Below are 18,053 nucleotides of genomic sequence, written 5' to 3' on the forward strand. Positions count from 1 at the left end.
GTGACCATTAATAGATAGTAAGGGACCCCTGAAGACATTCTTGTAGAGAAAAACAGCAGCTATGACAGAAGGACCTGAGCTAAGGAGGCCTGGGGCATATGGGTGAGGACATAGATGCTGGAATGTTTGCTAGAGCGAAAGCCAGGAGAATGGAAGGAGATCAGGGCATAGAGCAGGGTCTCTGGATGATGCTAGGACTTGGGAGTTTTCATAGTTGTCTTGGTGATACCTCATGAAAAGGCAGCCCAGCTTAAATGACACAGTGCCACAAGGAAAATGATCCCAGCATGGACCAGGGTGGTCACAATGAATTTGATGAGAAACAGTGGGATTCTAGATAGATTGTGATTGTGGTTTTAGCAGGATTTGCCAACGGAATAGACCTGGGCATGAAAGGAAGAGAAGGCTTGAAGATGACAGCAGAGCCTTGGGTCTGAGCTATGGAGCAATGGAGGTTCAGCAGGCAGTAAAGAATGCAAGAACTCGCAGGAGCTGGGATGGGGTGATGGCGAGGGGAAGGGCACCATTAGAGAGGCTCATTTTGGATGTGTGGAATGAAATGTGCGTTAGAAATCCATTTGAAGACCTTTCAGGTTTGCGAAAGGTTCTGGCTTAGGATATGTATTTTGAGTCGTCAGCATGTGGATGGATTTTAAAAGCATGAGACTTGACAAAATCACTCCAGGATTATGTTCAGATAGGGAAGATTCACCTAAGGACTGAATTGTAAGAATACAGCAATCTCAGTGAAAGTGGGATGGAGCTAGGCAGATCCTGCTGGGTATTTAGTAGACTGGACATTCTGTATATTTTTGTGAGCTGCATAGATGTTGTGGTTGAGCCCTAAAAGCTTCTATAACTTTTCTGGACAGTTTGATGCTCTATTGATCTGATTTTCATTACTACAAAAATCCATTTCTCCCCTTTATAGTATTTATTACAGATGAATTATGTGTCAAGTGGCTATTGAGTTTATTCCCAAGGAACTGCTTTTACTTATTTCCACACATCTAACGTAAGTGTGACTCAGAATTGACTGGTGAAGTTGCCAAGGAAGGGGGCTGAGGTGGTAGGACAGGCTGTGCTGGGCTCTGAAGGGTGCTTCTTGGTTGGGAGTTTGAGGCTCGTAAGTACAGCCACCATAGAGGACTGCAGCCAGCATGCCTGGCTAAGGTAGTCAGGAATCTAGGGAGGAGAATGACTGTACAGCCAGGCTCTTGTATACTCTGCATTCTGTGCCTGTAAGGAAGGTCTCATTTGGAAAGAGTTCAAGGACTTCTTTTGCCGCTCATCCATGCTTCAGTTTGCTTTGTGTGATTGAGAACCCTCCATTAACTTCCTATGAACTAATAATTCTGACTACTCGGTGGCCGTAGACCTTTTTTAGGGTTGCTGTTTCGGGAATTTTATTTCCCTTTTTAATTTTCCTAGTGTACAAAATACACTGGGGGTTTCATTAGGTTTTCATAGATCCACGTCATTGTCCATTGTCCATATTCAACCCACTACTTTCCTCTGTCTTTCCTCCCTCTTCTATTGTCTCCTTCCCATATTCAAACAATTTCCCTTGTTCTTTCGTATCAGTGTGTCACATATATATGTATGTATGTATGTATGTATGTGTGTGTGTAAAATCTAATTTGTGCATGTGACAGAAGAAAGTGCAGCAATTTGTCTTTATCCTGTTATATTCTCTTATTCCCTGGTTTCCCTCCACTTAGACCCCTTCTTCTTTATACTTTCACATATATGTATAATGTATATGTATATACACACATATGCATGTGTGTATATAAAATTTAAGTGAAGATTGCACATGTGAGATATGAGAGAAAATGTGATATTTGTATTCAGCATTTGTTTTTATTTCATTTAACAAGATGATTACTTCTATACACCTTTAATATATTATATATAAAATAATAAATATAACATCTATTTATAATATGAGTCATATTATAAATATAATTTTTAATATGATTCTTGAATGATGAGTGATACAAGTTTTGGGAAAGTCCATCCTGCCTAGAGGTAACCATGTTGTTGGTACCTAAGAATGCGTACTCCATGTTGTCTCCTGTGTATATTTATTTTGGTTCCTATCTTAGCCCTAACTTTTTGGCTTTCTAACTTCATAGGCTTCTTCTTAAGCAGATGGGGATGGAAGGTGACATCAGTTTTCGTATCGTGTGTTTCCCCCAGCTAAGAAACTCTTAAGTTGGAGTTTGAAAGGAAAATGTTGACCCAGCCTCCTTACTAATTGGGGATATCGAGCCAAGTCTGCTGCTCCCTATCTTAGCAGTAATCTATGTCTGAAATGATTAAACTCACTGGTGCTTTTGACATGAAGGGTGAGGCATCTATATTGGGTAAAAATTGTTTATCTGAAGGCCGTGCCTTTTGTATGGTCTTGTAATGTTCTTATCTTTATCCTTTTGTTGTTCCTGATATAACTCCCCTGAATTGTACAAAGGAACAATGCCTATTAGACAAACTTCCAAATCAACTGTGTCCTGCAGCCTTCACTCAGAGAGAAAACAAGTCTACACTCTCCCATCTCTCCTTAATCCTCCAAACACTTCCTTCCCCCTCACCGCCAGCTCACTTTGGCTTCACTGCAAAAAGCATGAGTCCTTAGAAGCCCTCCCCACCACCTAGCTCGTCTCTCAAGTCACCCACATTCAAACCCATCCAGTCTGCTTTCCTGGTAGGATCCTAAGCTGTGTCCCTGTATCCAGTTGACTCCTCTGTCTGTGATGTGGGTACCACCCCTGCTTGGTAGTTGCAGGATGCTTGCCTTCACAGTTATTTTTGTTGCTATTCCCTACAGTTCCTGTAGCAGCAATCTGCCTCCATTAGCTCTCTCTGCTCACTTTCTGAGAGGCTGCAATAGACACATTTTTCAACTCTGTCCTGTTTTGCACTCCCTCCTACTGCCTCTCCATTTCTCATTTCTTTTTAGCAATATTTCTCAGTGTTACAGTCTCTGTGGCCAGTCTCTGCTTGTTGCTTCACTGGTTCCCTGATGTCCACAGGACCTATTCTCATCAAGACTTTCCGGCATGGCTATTCTACCAGGCTCTACGGTCCACTCTTAAGTTTCATCTTTTTACAACCTCCACTAGCCTAGGATGCAGCTGCAGATACCTGGTCATCATTTCAGCCTTCCCTCTCTGGCTCTTCCTAAGTCCTGGTTTTCCTCTTCTTAACATCTCTTTGTCACTGTCTCCACAATGCCTTCTACTTCTAAGAAGGACAGAGGGGCCCAGGGTAAGGGTCTTAATGCCTTTCTCAGCCTATGTTTACATTCAGGGTTGTGATTTTCTGTTTTGTGTCATTCAATACTGGTAGACCCCAAAGTCATAATCACATCATGTAGCAGACATCTTCCCACCTTCTTAAACTCTTTCCCATGGCCTTTGGGGACTCATGACATGGTCCCCATCATGCATGAAGCTTCAGCTCTTCGTCTTGCCTTTGCGTCTTAGCTTCCCACACTTGGCTTCTCACTGCTCCTTTAGCCATCAACCTCCTTGCTGTTCAAAGGCTTTCCCTTGCTTGCACAGTGTTTCAGTCTAGGTCTTTGCACATGGCTTGTGCCCTTTCTCCACTGTTGAATGAATTTCTCAGACGCCTTCCTTGACAACTCTGAAAAATAGTACTTTCTTATCTGTCTTATTTTCCTTCTTAGTTTTGATCATTACTTTAAATCTTATTTTATTTCCCCCTAGGTAATAATCCCCCTAATCAGGATATGAAACGAGTCTTTCTTTCTGCTAGCCCTGTGATTTAGGTCATTTTCTTGCTGTTAGCAAATTCTCAGTAGTGTACTGAGTGAGTAAATAAATCAATTAATGGAGATCGGTTGCATACTAATAATATTGTATCATATGCTATTGTACCCTTAGTATTTTTTTGAAGGGACAGATTAATGCTTACTATAATTGTAATGGTTAGTCATAATACAAAAGTGCCTGGCCAAGTGCTGCTGTGTAAAGACTCATTTACAGAGGTTTCCTAGGAGTTATGTATATGGTATATTTTATTATTCTTCTCTCTTGAAATAAATTACATTTTCTTGGCCCTTCCCATGCAGCTGAAGAATAAATTCATGAAAAAACTGCCCCGTGACGCGGAAGCTTCCAATGTGCTTGTTGGGGAGGTTGACTTCTTGGACACTCCCTTCATTGCCTTTGTTCGCCTACAGCAGGCTGTCATGCTGGGTGCGCTGACTGAGGTCCCTGTGCCCACAAGGTAAGCTGCTTTCCCTCCCACTAGGGTTCACAGGGTGCTTATAGGACAATGCCATCCCACTTAGGTCCAAGAATCAGTGGAGCGAGGGTTCACTCTGCATCAGAGAGCTTTCATTTGAAACAGAGGCTGGCCGACAGGTGTGCTCTTAAATCACATGTTACTTGAATAGTAATAGTAATGGCCGTTATAGTGATTGACTGGCCCATGTGTGCTGGCTTCTTCTTGTGGGTTATTCTTTATAATCATAGGAAAGTCTTTTAGTAAGAAAACTCTAGTAGCTGTATGCAGACACCAAGTTTAAATACCTTGTCCAAAATGGAACAATTAGTAAGTTGTTCAGAGGTCGTAGATGTTTTTATGTCCTCCGTCTTATCAGGAAAGTGTGACTGGGCTCACACATGTAGAAGCACCAACACATGGATGCATACCCATACGTAAGTGAGCATCTTTGTGAAAACTTGGTCATTACTCTAAGCACTTAAAACCATACTCTTTATATTAAGCATGCCATTTTGCCTTCAAAGGAAGTGTTGCTTATGTTACGATCATGTGACACTCTACTGTTCTTGCCCTAGAAGTCATCCTAGAAGCTATCCTGCCAGCTGTCTCTGAAGTTGTACTTAGTGGTTTGGGTGCTCAACTTAGGCACAAGATTAGCAGAAGAGATGCTAATACCCCCCTTAGACATGTGCTGAGAACGAGGCTACAGAAGATTGTACCTTCAGGTTGCCATCAGGAAATTACCAACTGATTTTGGGCAGGAATGTGTTAGCTGTAGAGACCCAGGGTAGAGTTAGGTGACTTCTTTCTTTCTTTCTTTCTTTCTTTCTTTCTTTCTTTCTTTCTTTCTTTCTTTCTTTCTTTCTTTCTTCTTTTTTTTTTTTAAGTTTTTACATGTGAACAGGAAGGGCTGTAGATCCCTCTGAGTGGACTCAGATGATCTGAGCATGGTTAACCAACCATGACAAGAGTCTCAAGGTTTGTTCTGAGCTGGGTTAGGAAGAAAATGAGAAGCAAATGTCCCAAAGCCCTTTCAGCTCAGCCAGTCTCCCTGATCAGGAAGTCTTCCTCCCACCCATCGTTTTTTAAATACCTGGGACAGACCCTGGGTATGCAGCATTGGAGAGGAGGTGGTCACAACTCTGCAATTAATGGGCTGATTGTGATTGGTGTTTTCTATAACGTTCTGGCGGAGGCTTGCAGTTCTGTCTGAGCAGTCACCTAGCAAGCCGCTGACTCAGGATGGCTGGAGTCCAGCTCGGTGCCCCAGTGGCTTTATTTATGTCTTTGCACTAACTTAACCAGGGCTTGAAAGAGAAAACATGCCGAGAAGTTTTAAAGAAGACTGCTCTTGCGCTTTCATTTTTATTACCTTTTTTTTTTCTGTAGAAGCTACAAATAAAAATTATTTTAAAGGCCCTTTGTTTAAGCAGCGATACACATACAGGAAGCAGGAAACCATGACCATTTGTGTGTCTTTCTTACCATCCCCTCCTGTCTGCCCATTTTTTTCTTCATTTTCTTCTGCACCCGAGGAAAGTATTAATTTAGAGTTGAAATATGGTATCATCTGATGAGCGAGAGGAGTGAAGCCATTTATTTTAGAGCTGGGAAGAGGTGTAATTCAATATCATAAAACAATTTCAGAGCTATAATCTGAACAATATACCCTCCGATATTAATATTGTTCCAGGAGATACTTTATCGGTTTGCTGTCTTCTAGAGCAGGGTAAACTGTAATCACTAGTAGAGAGGCTCCTTAGCTCTGTGTGTGTGTGTGTGTGTCTGTGTGTGTCTATGTGTGTGTAAATATGAGGATATTTACAGTGACTACATCCTATGAAGTCCAATAATAGAAATTGCATGAGGAATGTGTAGTCACCGTGAGCAACCCAGTCTGTACCCGGTGATGGGCTTTAACTTGTACACTGCTCTGTTGCTCTGCGGGCATACTTAAAAAGTCTTTCCATGGTCATGATTTCCCCTTAGATGGAGAGGAGACTTATGCTATGAATGCTGTTATCACTCTTCCTGGGAAACAGTTTTACTATCTTTCCTATCTGGGGACCTCCTCAGAATTCTGGCCCTCAGGTCTCTTTCCTAGCTCAGCTCACAGGCTTCCTTATTTACTTTGTCCATTGCAGCCTCTACTTGTAGCACTGTGGCTATCAATGGCTGGGTAGGTAGGTGTCTGTGTAGGGGTGGGTCTGGCTTTTCATGTCAAAGCAAACACACTAGTTTTTGATGTCTGGTGACTTGATGGGATGTATTTTTAATATTTTTCAGGCACTTTTCTTGCTTTTACCTTATACTCAGTCTCTTACACACACACACACACACATTATATAGTATATATAATATATTATATCTAGTCACACACACACACACATATATATATATAATATATTATATCCAGTCATACACACATGTGTGTGTGTTATATCTAGTCACACACACACATACACACACACACACATATACATATTATATCCAGTCATACACACATATGTGTGTGTATGTGTGTGTATATATATCCCCAGTCACAGATATATACCCCTAGTCACACACACACACACACACACACACACACACACACACACACACACACAATCATATAGTATATATATGATACATTTTTATAACCTATTAGCAGCCTTGGAATGGAGGCAATGGGAAGATTTGCTATTAGCTAGTAGTAGAACTTCACATTTCTGACTCTGTAACCAAAGTTCAGGGGTAACTTAGAGAGGTATCTAGAATGGGTTAAGATAAGACACTTTGGGACGGTAAGAAGCAATAACAAGTGTAAACCAGTTTGTCTCCTTTGGATCTTGATCTAAGGTAAAAGGCTAGGCAGAGAGCTTTAGATTCTTAAGTAGTGCAATATTTCTCTCCAGCATTGCCTATGAGAAGTAGTTTTCACTTAATTATTTAACAACATTACAGTATTTTAGAGGGGTTGAGATAGCATCCCCACTATGGATTGTCTGTCCTTCACTGCGTGTATGGTGGTAGTGATGGTGTGGGGTCCTCATGAGTCTATTGTAGAGGCTACAGCTTAGCTACATCTTCCAAAGCTGCATAATGGGTTGTTTGATTCACCGCTGTTCCAGAGAAGGGGGTAAGGGATGGGTACATGCTGGGGGTTTTCAGGAGACAGTTGGGATCTATCAGGAGGCAGGGGGCGCATCCTTTCTAAACAGACCGGGTGCTTTAGGAAGGCTGACTCCTTTTCTGATAGTGCACTTGTTATGCCTATAATCATCTTGAGAGTGTGAGAGTATAGGCCACTCACTCACTCTGGACATGAATCATCTGGTGTTTCTTTTTGTTGTGAAGTGTGCCAGAGGCATCCTCTGCAGGCATAATTAGTTACTTGACAAAATTCGCACAAGTAGGAAGGGGCCTCCTGGAGACTCTAGAGACAACTAGGAGCCATTCTAAATTCTAACTCTGGCATCGGTAGTTGAGTGTGAGTAGAAGAAACCCAGTAACATGAGCTTGCTTTTCTCCCTTCTGAGTTGTCAACATGGGCTCTTCCCTTCTGGCCACACAAATGCAATGCTCACTAGTAATTCGTTAATAAGGAGAAAGGCTTCCGGGTTAAAAAACAAAACAAAACAAAAAACATCTGTCCATTGGCAAAACCCAGCTTGTATTGTGAAAGAAGATTTCAGTACATTATGAAAGCTGAGCATGGCAGGATGTAGAACCATTGTAAAAGTTGTAACAGCTTTTGCTTCTCTGAGGGTGAAAGGGCAGGGGGTGGGCATTGGGCAGAGAGGGTTTGGCTTTCAGGGTTGTTCCCAGCTGTGGCTTCCTCAGGTCTCCCCTCTCCTCATAGGCATTGCAGTGGTGCTGTGGATTGGAACCTGCTCCAGCCTTCTGTTCCTACCCGTGAAACTCTTAGCTTACAGTGAGACCCTGATGCACACTATGCCCAGTGTTCCTCCTGTGCTACTTTCAGGGAGTAGATCTCTGAAGTGCTCTTAACTGTATTGTTTCTACTTGGCACCTGGTGACATTTCATAATGAAGAAATGTCTTTTTGTCTTAACCAAGATATCTTTCCATCTGGGTTATTGAGCCAATATAATATTTTGCACCCTGACTTATTGTTTTAGTATGTGTTATAGCTATCACTACACTAATTTATCACTTCCGTTCTTTCTTTGGGATTATGGTGCAAAGACCAAACAGTAAATGTTTTATAGAAAATGTATGCCCTTGTGCTAACTTGGTAGCTCCATCACTCTGTTAAAAACGCTTGCCCAGTTACCTCCTCCCTGCCTAGTTCCACGTTTGTAGACTGTTGTCGATCAAGAGTGTTTCCTCACAGAGAACACAATATTCAATTAGGTTTGGTTGCCTTATGTACAACCTGAGAGTGAATCTACGAATCAGTTTTCAGACTGAGCTTTTATAAGCTATATTCACGTGGGGATATTAGAAAGTGGTGGAAGACGCACAAAGTGGCCCTGGCAAGGTGTTAGGGATTGTGTATTATTTGGAAAGTTAATATTTAGATACATCAAAACAATAAAAAGGCCCAGACAAGGGAAATACAGCTCACATATACTAAACAAAGGAGCCACTGTCAAGACAGTTTTCTTCTATGATACCCACATCTGCCTGTTTAGCCTAAAACTGCCATTTCTGCCATGCATGACCCTCTGTAGGCAGGCAAGTAGACTTAGTAAATGTAACCAGTACTAACTTTCCTTAATGCGACTTCACCTTAGTGGCTTTGCATGCATTGTTCTAAGAATAATGAGTGTTCCCTTTAGGACCCACCATGGACTTTGTGCTGCCACCTAGGTTAGTTTATTGTTGTATCCAAGCATCAGTGGAAGTGTTGGGAGAACGAAAGTGTGGCTTTGATAGTAACCGCGTTCTCTCTTGGGCAGGCTTTCAGAATCACCAGTTCTCTTTGCTATGTCCTTCACCGTGACAGCCCTTGACAGTGAGCCTCACCTCCGCTAAGGGACAGGCTCTCAGCAGATACATGCTGGGTGGTTTTATGGTTATTCTGATAATAAGATCTGAATATTCAAACTTTTAAGAACATTAGTTATAGTTTTGATTCCTGATTTTTTTTTTTAAGAAAATCTTTGGAGTAAATTTTACAAATGAAGAAAAAAGTACTTGTACGTTAGGACCATTTTTTGGAGTAGATGGTGACATTCGTTTGCAGAGCTTCTGATGTCAGTCCTTTTCTTTTTAAAGTGAGTTAGGGAACTAAATAAATAGAAGTAAAATTCAGTGAAGTAAACTATTACACGGTTCCTGGTGCCATCAGCTCTTGTCCGTGGCTACATGAGAATCCACAATTCTTTTCCCAAGAGCCATGCATGAAAATGCCTGCTGGATAGGTTTTGTCTGATGAATCACAGCCCCAGCGCATCCGAAGAACAGGTGACACGCCACAGTCATTAAGGGAGGGATGGAATCTGAGATGCCCGTGGACCCACATTCTGCCATTCTGATTGTGTTGTTTTGACACTGCAGGTTCACCCCGAGTGTCACTCATAGCAGCCTCCTGTTCAGCCCCTGAGCTCTGTGCTCAGCCCTGTCCTTTGCTAGACACAAACCTTGAGCTCACCTACCATCTTCTCCACCCCCAGATTCCTCGCTGTTGAACAGGGTGAGCTCTGTTTTGCAGAAGGCTGTGTGGGAATCTGAATAAGGCGACAGGTGTGCTTTGCAGGCTCTCTGAAGCCGTGCAGACATATGATGCTCTTGTGTGTGTGGTCTTTCTTTTCTCCCTGTTAGGTAATGCATGAGCAACGGGGAAGCAGGGATTCACCCAGTGTTACCTTTTGTACATCTTTCTTACTTATCAGGCTCTGTCTTCCTTAGTGGAGACACAGCTTCTCCTTCATGGTGAGAGATGGAAATCGTCCAAAACGACCAGCTCATCATTGATTATAGTTCATCATTGATTATATCAGGATGTATTTGCTCTGGAGCAATGCTCTTTACATTATCAAGAAAATAAGTTCAGAAAAGGAAATGAGGATACTCATAAGGGCTTTTCACTGTCTGTGAATGGTACTTAAGTTTTTTATGTCTCTCATGCTTCTCGCACCTTCCTATCCGCGTGTGCATCACGTGTGAAGGTTTGGTTTTCGCTGAATCCCACTCAGCTGAATAGCAGCAGTGTTTCCTAAAAATATGGAGACGAGCGGTTGTCACTGCCCATACTAGGTACTGGGAAGTCAGAGAAATCAGAAAATGTACTAAGTCCTTGCAGTCAATGTCAGCAATGTCACAGTTGCACCACAGATTCCAAAGTTAGTAGAAATGAAGACAAAGAAAAGTTTAACACAGAGCGATCAACAGTTTGTGAAATGGATAAGTAACTCTTCCTGCTCAATGAAGAAGGCTCTTGGGTTTCTCCCTCAGTTAAACCTTGTGATGGTGTTAAGGAATATCTTTTTGTAATCCCTTAGAATTACATCTTTCTTCAGTGTAAAGGTGAGTTCTAGGGCCTGGGAAGAATGCTCAGACCAGCTAGTGCTGCTTCCCAAATGTGAGGGTCTAAGTTCTCTAATATCCATGTAATAAACTGGGTGCAGCGGTATGTGCCTGTAATCCCACCACTAAACAGGCAAAAGCAGGAGGATCCCTGGGGATTGCTAGTCTGGCTACATCTGTAAGGTCCAGGTAAAATGTGAAAGGCCATCCCAAAACCTAAGGGGAAGCGCTATTCGGGAAGACACCTGACCTGTGACCTCCACGTGCACATGAATTCACACTCATGCACACACACACACACACACACACACACACACACACACACACACACACTAAAGTCGATCTCTAGAACCATCGTGATGAATCAGGATAACGATTTCTCAGTTTGACCAAATGTGTATTACAATTTTTGCTTCTCTCCTTCTCCATTAGGTTCTTGTTCATTCTCTTAGGTCCAAAGGGGAAAGCCAAGTCCTACCATGAGATTGGAAGAGCCATCGCCACCTTGATGTCTGACGAGGTAGGGGAGCTGGGTGGATGTGTGGTTATCTTATTTATGTTGATCTAAACTGTGAATTGACTGTTAGGTTTTTTGTTTGTTTGTTTTGTTTTTGTTTTTGTTTTTTCTGTTAGACTTATATGGCTATGAGGTACTTCACATAATAACATACAATCATTCTTAGGTCATTCTTTTTTAGGTAGGACAGCTTCCCAAAAGTGTAAGGCACATGTTTTGGTTTTGTGTTAGGTTCTAAAAATATATAGTAATAAATACATTTCCATTTTTCCTAAGCAAAAGTATCTATAAAATATTCTAAATTTCTTAAAAATCTGAACTAAATGAATTACATATAGTTTTGCTCTTTACAGGTTACTATGTGAAATTTTAATTCAGTTATACACTTTGGAATGATCTGAGACACAGTAGGCAGTGATGATTAACAACAATTGATTATATGTTGCAAAAATAACTAATAAAGAGGATTTTGAATGTTCTCAACACCAACAGATTGTTACTGTCTAAAATGACCAGTGTGCAATTGCCTTGATATGGTCCTTATGTATTTTCAGTTGTTAAAACTGATGTTTAAATATTGCTGGACAAGCTCAAGGTTATTCTATTAACTTTATCTCTTAAAATAATTGATCACATCTCTGAACTCATATGTCCGAATATTATTTGAGAAATGATGAGTTTTATCAAACAATGCATAATAAAGCAGATGATAGATAATTTTTAGCTATCAGAATGTATTTGTTTTTATGGCTTGTATTTTCTGGGGAGGCACAGTGTACATCTGTGGTACATTAGATACTGTTTCTAGCTAGTGCTTTAGAGTTGACATCTTATCCACGTGTACAGTAGCTTTTCTATCAGTAAGCATATTTAATTTAGTTATGATCAAATTCTGAACTAGTCTATGGTAGAAGAAATGCCACTGAAGTACAGGGACATCAGCTGCTCTCTTGGCGTTCTGCATCACTGTGTCTCAGAGTGCTGTTTGTACCATGGCTTCGTTTGTCAGTCTTCCCTGTCAAGTGTAGAACTGGAGGTTCTTTCCCCTGTGGAATAAAGGACAGCGCTGCCATTCTATTCCAGGGAACATTTATTTCCCTCATTTCAGTTGGGTAATTTGTTTAATTATGTGTATTGATAGCTTTTTTTTTTCTTTTAAAATTCATTTCTAATATAAAGTAAGAATGCTTTAGAGTGCCTGTGATGGGTGCAGAGTGGTCCTCTGATGTCGACAAGGGCTTCTTTCAACAGGTACTTTACAGGTTTCCTTCTCTTACATCTCATTGGTTGACAGTGCCGATATGTATTGATGATTCTCTATATCTGCCAGAGAGAATGAGCCAGGAGACGGCGTGTGTGCTGCAGAGGGAGTAGTTGTCCTGTGTGTTGCCTCTTCCTCAAACCCAGAACCCCCAAACCAGTGCTAATTGCCTGATAACACCTAAAAGTGATATTCTAGGAGAAGAGATATAGTAGAAAGACTTAGCATAAGTTCAGGGTGTTGAACAGGAGGGGCAACATTCTCTTCTGGATAAGAAAAAGAAATAAACTTATAAAGATAAAAGGCTTGACTTTGTGAAGACCTTCAGATTGGCTCAGAAGAATGGGGCACTGAAGAAAAGGATTGTATGGCATTCTGAAACCTCTCCTTTGACATGGATAAAAGACATGGCGGCTTTGCTGTCTGCCTCAGTTGCTTCTGTTGCTGTGTTAAAACACCATGACTAAGGCAACTTATAGGAAAATGGACACATTTACTTAGGTTCATAACTCCATAGGGATAAGAGTCCATCACCACCACAGTGGGGAGGAGGCACCGTGGCAGGCGGCAGGCCGCAGGCAGTGGTGGCAGGCATGGCCGAAGATGCAGGGAGCTAAGGTCTCACATCATCAACCTCAAGCACAATGTAGAGGGAAAAAAGTGAAGCGTAGAGTGGGGCTTTAAGCTCACAGTCTGCACCCTGTGACATACTCCCTCCAGGAAGGCTATGCTTCCTACTTCCCTAAACTGGAACTGCGACCCACTGGAGACTGAGTGCTCAAATGCACAAGACATTTCTCATTTAGACCCTGTCTTGCCTTTGATGAATTATCTTGCTAAAATGAAGACATGTGAGCACTAATTTCAACCCCTGTCCTTTCTGCTGATATAACTCTGGCTTTCTTCTTTGATTTTTGAATAACTCCCATTGTTAGAGGACTGCAGTGTGTGTGTGTGTGTGTGTGTGTGTGTGTGTGTGTGTGTGTGTGTAGGTGCACATACTATGGCACACACGTAAAGGTCAGATGACAACTTGCAGGAGTTGCTTCTGTCCTTCAGCAGCACAGAGGTTCCTTATCCTGACTTAATAGTCAGTGTGCACTTGTTCTCACACTAATATTTAATTCCGAGACTAGTTTTCAGTAAAGATCTTGAAAACATTTTTCAGCTGGCTCTTACTGCGACTGTGAGAATTTGGATGGGAACCCATCCTTAAAATTCCATCTCTTCAAGCCTTTACTTAGATTTTGAGATCATAACCTGTACCCCTCAGTACACTGAATAGGGAGGAAGATGAGCGAGCGGCTATGGGAGTGTCAGGGCACACCATGGGTGTGTTGCTCAGCTGTGATGTGTTGTGAGGCATTCAGAAAGTTGGCTCGTTGGCTAAGCACTTCTCTCGCTGTTCAGGTGTTCCACGACATCGCTTACAAAGCAAAAGACAGACACGACCTGATTGCTGGCATTGATGAGTTCTTAGATGAAGTCATTGTCCTTCCACCTGGGGAATGGGACCCCGCAATCAGAATAGAGCCTCCAAAGAGTCTCCCATCATCTGACAAAAGGTAAGTTGCGATGCACTTGGCAGTATTCGGGGAGTGTCAAGCCCCTGACGAGGTTGCATTTCAGAAAATAAGTAGAGCCAGGTTATGTTGTGATTGTCCTTGATTCCATGGATATTTTGCCTCAGATGAGTTGGTGTGTCTTAGCGTAACATTCACTTGGCACTGTAAAATAAGTGTTATGTGCTCTGATGCACCTTAATAATTGCACGTAGCTCATAATGTTAGAAAGTGTCACCACTGTTCTTTGGGGATGCTTAGGGGACATTCTGCCTGTGTCTGTGGAAAGATCACTTTACTCAAGAAGAGCCCTTTAGGCTAAGCAGGTTAAACAGTCTAGTACAGTAGTTGAGGAGAAACTGGGTCCTGAAAATCTGTTATTCCCCAGGCGGAACCGTTTCATTCCTCTTCATTCCTATAAGTGTGCAATAAGTTAAACTCTTTGTTGACCCAGCCATCTGTCTTTCCACTAGATAGAACACTGTAAGAATTACCTGTTAGCAAAAAATAAGAAATCATGGTTGTTTTCTGAGAAGGCTTCATTCTCTGCCTTTAAAAGCACACCTACAGCCATGAAAGCAAATGTGCACAATAAACTAATGCCTACTTGCACCCTGTTGTCTTGCTCAGAAAGAATATGTATTCAGGTGGAGAGAATGTTCAGATGAATGGGGACACACCTCATGATGGAGGCCACGGAGGAGGAGGACACGGTGACTGTGAAGAACTACAGAGAACTGGCCGGTAACTGCAGGAACCTTTTGCCATTCATGATAAGGTTTTCCTTAGATCTAAATTTCCCTTCCTTGTTCTCAATTCACTTTCAGTGTTTTCTTTGCTGGTTTGTTCCATTGGTCAGCGAACGAATATTTATAGCACATCTGTTAGTCAAGGTCACTGGGAATAGAGCAGTATATGAATGCCTTGCCCATCCGGGCCTCATTTTGTAGAGATGGGGGAGGAATCTTAAACAAATAAATGAATGCACCAATGGGTTTATGAGGGAAATGAAAGGAAAAAAGTAGGCACTTTGGTGATGAATAGTAGTATAGTTTTAGACAGAGAGATCTGAGTGGACCCTGTACATAAAGGAAACATTCAAAGGAAGTCCTGAAGGGTGAATTAGGGACAGAGGCCTAGAGCGCCCGGGAGACTGACATCCGGGCAGTGTGGCCAACAGAGCCACTGATAGGATGATACAGAGAGGGCTAAGTTTATGTGAGTGAGAACGGGATGACTGAAGATTGAATAGGTATCCTGTGTGGCTTTCATGGTACCATCCCTTCCATGAACACTTACTCCAAAGTGTGTCACGTGGAAAGGGATGGTGTGCAGGCCACTGCCCTGTCTCAGTGTCAACAATTCTGATTCCCAAGAACCTTTCAGTTACCTTTTTACTGTGATCATCGATTCTCTATTATAAGATGATTTGGGAGGGTGGGGAAGGTTAAGTGAAATTGTTAATATGAGACTCATCTCAGGAAGATGTAGAAGTTACTGCAGATCTTTAAAAATATAAAAATATGACATTTTAATATGTGATTGAATATGATTGAAATGAAATTATTTCCTTCTGCTGGTCACCCACTTCAGTTTCTCCTCTAAAGTAAAAAAGAAATTGTTTCCTTTCCTCTGACTAAAACCCTCCCCACCTTCTGTATTAATTAATGATGGGATAGAGTCTAGAACTCCGTCTTTGGTCATCATGCAAACATTATAAAGGGTACGAAGACCAATCTGAGGGCATTAGCCACTTATTCAGTGTGGCCTCTGAATGTAGTCAAAAGACAAGATGAAGATGACATGTACGAGGCCAGTGGCAGCTTAACATGGCATTTTGTTTTACAGTATACTTTTACAAGTAGAAGGAATATTAACTAAAGCAACAATAAAAGGTATGGTACTGCAAATACATGAGCTGGTAGCAGAGCTATGCATGTGTGTAATCATATGCTTTTACATAGCTCCCAGTCAAAGAGGTTTACTTATGCCAGCACATCACCATGATATACAGGGAGAGAATTGTACCAGAGAATATTGCCATATCTGATGATGCTTCTTTGTGATAGTATCATTTTAGGTCCTGTGAGGCCACAAACACACACATGGTCCATTACTAACCTTGCTGTCATGATGTAGTGCGTGGCTACAGTTCTTTATAAATTATTTTCACTAGGGAAACCATTGTCACATTCTCTTTACGGGCCAGATATGAGCTGTGGAATTGCATCCGACTGTCCTTTCCTTCTTCCATCTCTCTCCTTTCCACACTCATTTAGTAGGTGCACAACCCTCTGTGTATCACAGGTACTGAAGTGGGATGCTCAGCTTGGCTGAGGCTGAGATGTCAGGGTATAGAAAGGGGCACTTTGGAGAAGGCTGGCTCAAGATTTTCTCTTAGAAGTAAAGTAGGCTGGTGCTTGGGTTCAGCCTGAACCTTTGTCTATCACACACCTTCATGCCTTCTTCACTTTGTGCCTTTGGGTCCTTATTCCAAATTCTGATTCTCAGAGGCCCACTCTTGCTATCTATCTGTAATTTTTTCACTGCGTCTTCTCTAGAACGATGTAATTACCACCTCCACTTAAATTTTCCATGATTTTTACTTACGTACCATCCTGTCTATCCGGTTTCCCAGAAGTAAACCCCATGGTGTCAGAACTTCAGAGCCTGTGTGGTTCAATGCTGTTTCCCCAGGACACGGAATAATAAGAGAGGGTGTGGGCCTCACGGGTCTCATCCTTACAGCGTAGGGTGAAATGACATTGCGACATCGTCTTAAGGGGCTTTACTTAAAATGTGATGTACTTGGATGTTTGCTTTTGGAGAATGGAAAAATTGTAATTTATCTACTCAGTGCTCTCATCTAAAGACCAACTAGACAATCTTTGGGAAACGTTGGGCCTATTCTAGCAACTGAAAAATAAAAAAGGACAAAGGAGAATATAATATTTCTTCACATTTTTTTTCTGTCTCATCTAAACGAGAATGTCTTAAATAGTATCTGGTCATTGACTCAAGCACTTTACGTCCAACATCTTCGTGGTTTAGTGAATTATGTCTTGATGCAGTTGATGACGGTTTATCTTACCCTTGCTCACATGTTTGCTCTCTCCCTGCCCAGGTTCTGCGGTGGATTAATTAAGGACATAAAGAGGAAAGCACCATTTTTTGCCAGTGACTTCTATGATGCTTTAAACATTCAGGCTCTCTCGGCGATTCTCTTCATTTACCTGGCAACCGTAACCAACGCCATCACTTTTGGAGGCCTGCTCGGGGACGCCACCGACAACATGCAGGTGGGTCTGATTTGAGAGAGGACGCGAATAGTCCAGCGCAGACGGTCCTCCTCACCCCTGCCGCTCGGCGAGGAGCAGATGGCCCTTCAGTTACTCAGCGTGACTGTCTTTCTTTTGCTGGATGCTGCACTTTACTTTGCTTCTGGCTCGCTGCTGTATTTCCAGCATGTTAGTAATTACAAAAATAGCTTGATGAAATCTGGCTTGAGTCACAAGTGGGGAAAGAAGGGGAGGAAATGCGGTTCTATAATTCTATTTGGGCAGAAGCGTCTCAGCTGCTTGGATCCTGTGTGGTGGACTGGGTTTGGAGCTTCCAGGATCTGGAGTGCATGGGCCGTATTTGGTTTTCACTTGCTGATCACACTCTTTGGGGGACGTGTGCTTACCTGACTCTTTGTCCTTGTTCCAAGAAGAGCAAATGCACACATGAAGCAATGGGGTGGTCTGCTCAAGGCTGGATTGGCATGTCTGCCGGTAGAATTCAGCTTTAGTGAATCCCAGCTGAAGTTGTGTCTTCTGTTCCTGGACCAGCTCCCCTTGAGCTGTAAAGGACCTGGCTGGGTTAATGTTCTAATGTTAATCACAACCACAGTTGGTTGGTTACTGGGGAGGTGGTGTTTGCTATCCTTTCACATCAATAATAGCCATGGTTTTCATAATAGAAAAGATGTCATATGCTCCCCC

General features: G+C 42.1%; 1 protein-coding gene across 11 annotated transcripts in view; it reads left to right on the forward strand.

The window, feature by feature from the left end:
• Slc4a4 (solute carrier family 4 member 4) overlaps positions 1-18,053 on the forward strand; it is a 422,068-nt gene that overhangs the window by 307,602 nt on the left and 96,413 nt on the right. For all 11 annotated transcript variants that reach the window (XM_029477155.1, XM_029477156.1, XM_029477161.1 and 8 more), the window contains 5 exons: positions 4,097-4,254; positions 11,163-11,250; positions 13,919-14,073; positions 14,701-14,814; positions 17,195-17,369. In XM_029477155.1, coding sequence (XP_029333015.1) covers positions 4,097-4,254; positions 11,163-11,250; positions 13,919-14,073; positions 14,701-14,814; positions 17,195-17,369 — 690 coding nt within the window. The remainder of the gene's footprint in view (positions 1-4,096; positions 4,255-11,162; positions 11,251-13,918; positions 14,074-14,700; positions 14,815-17,194; positions 17,370-18,053) is intronic.

Source organism: Mus caroli, chromosome 5, assembly GCF_900094665.2.
Source record: "Mus caroli chromosome 5, CAROLI_EIJ_v1.1, whole genome shotgun sequence".
Taxonomy (NCBI): Eukaryota; Metazoa; Chordata; class Mammalia; order Rodentia; family Muridae; genus Mus; species Mus caroli.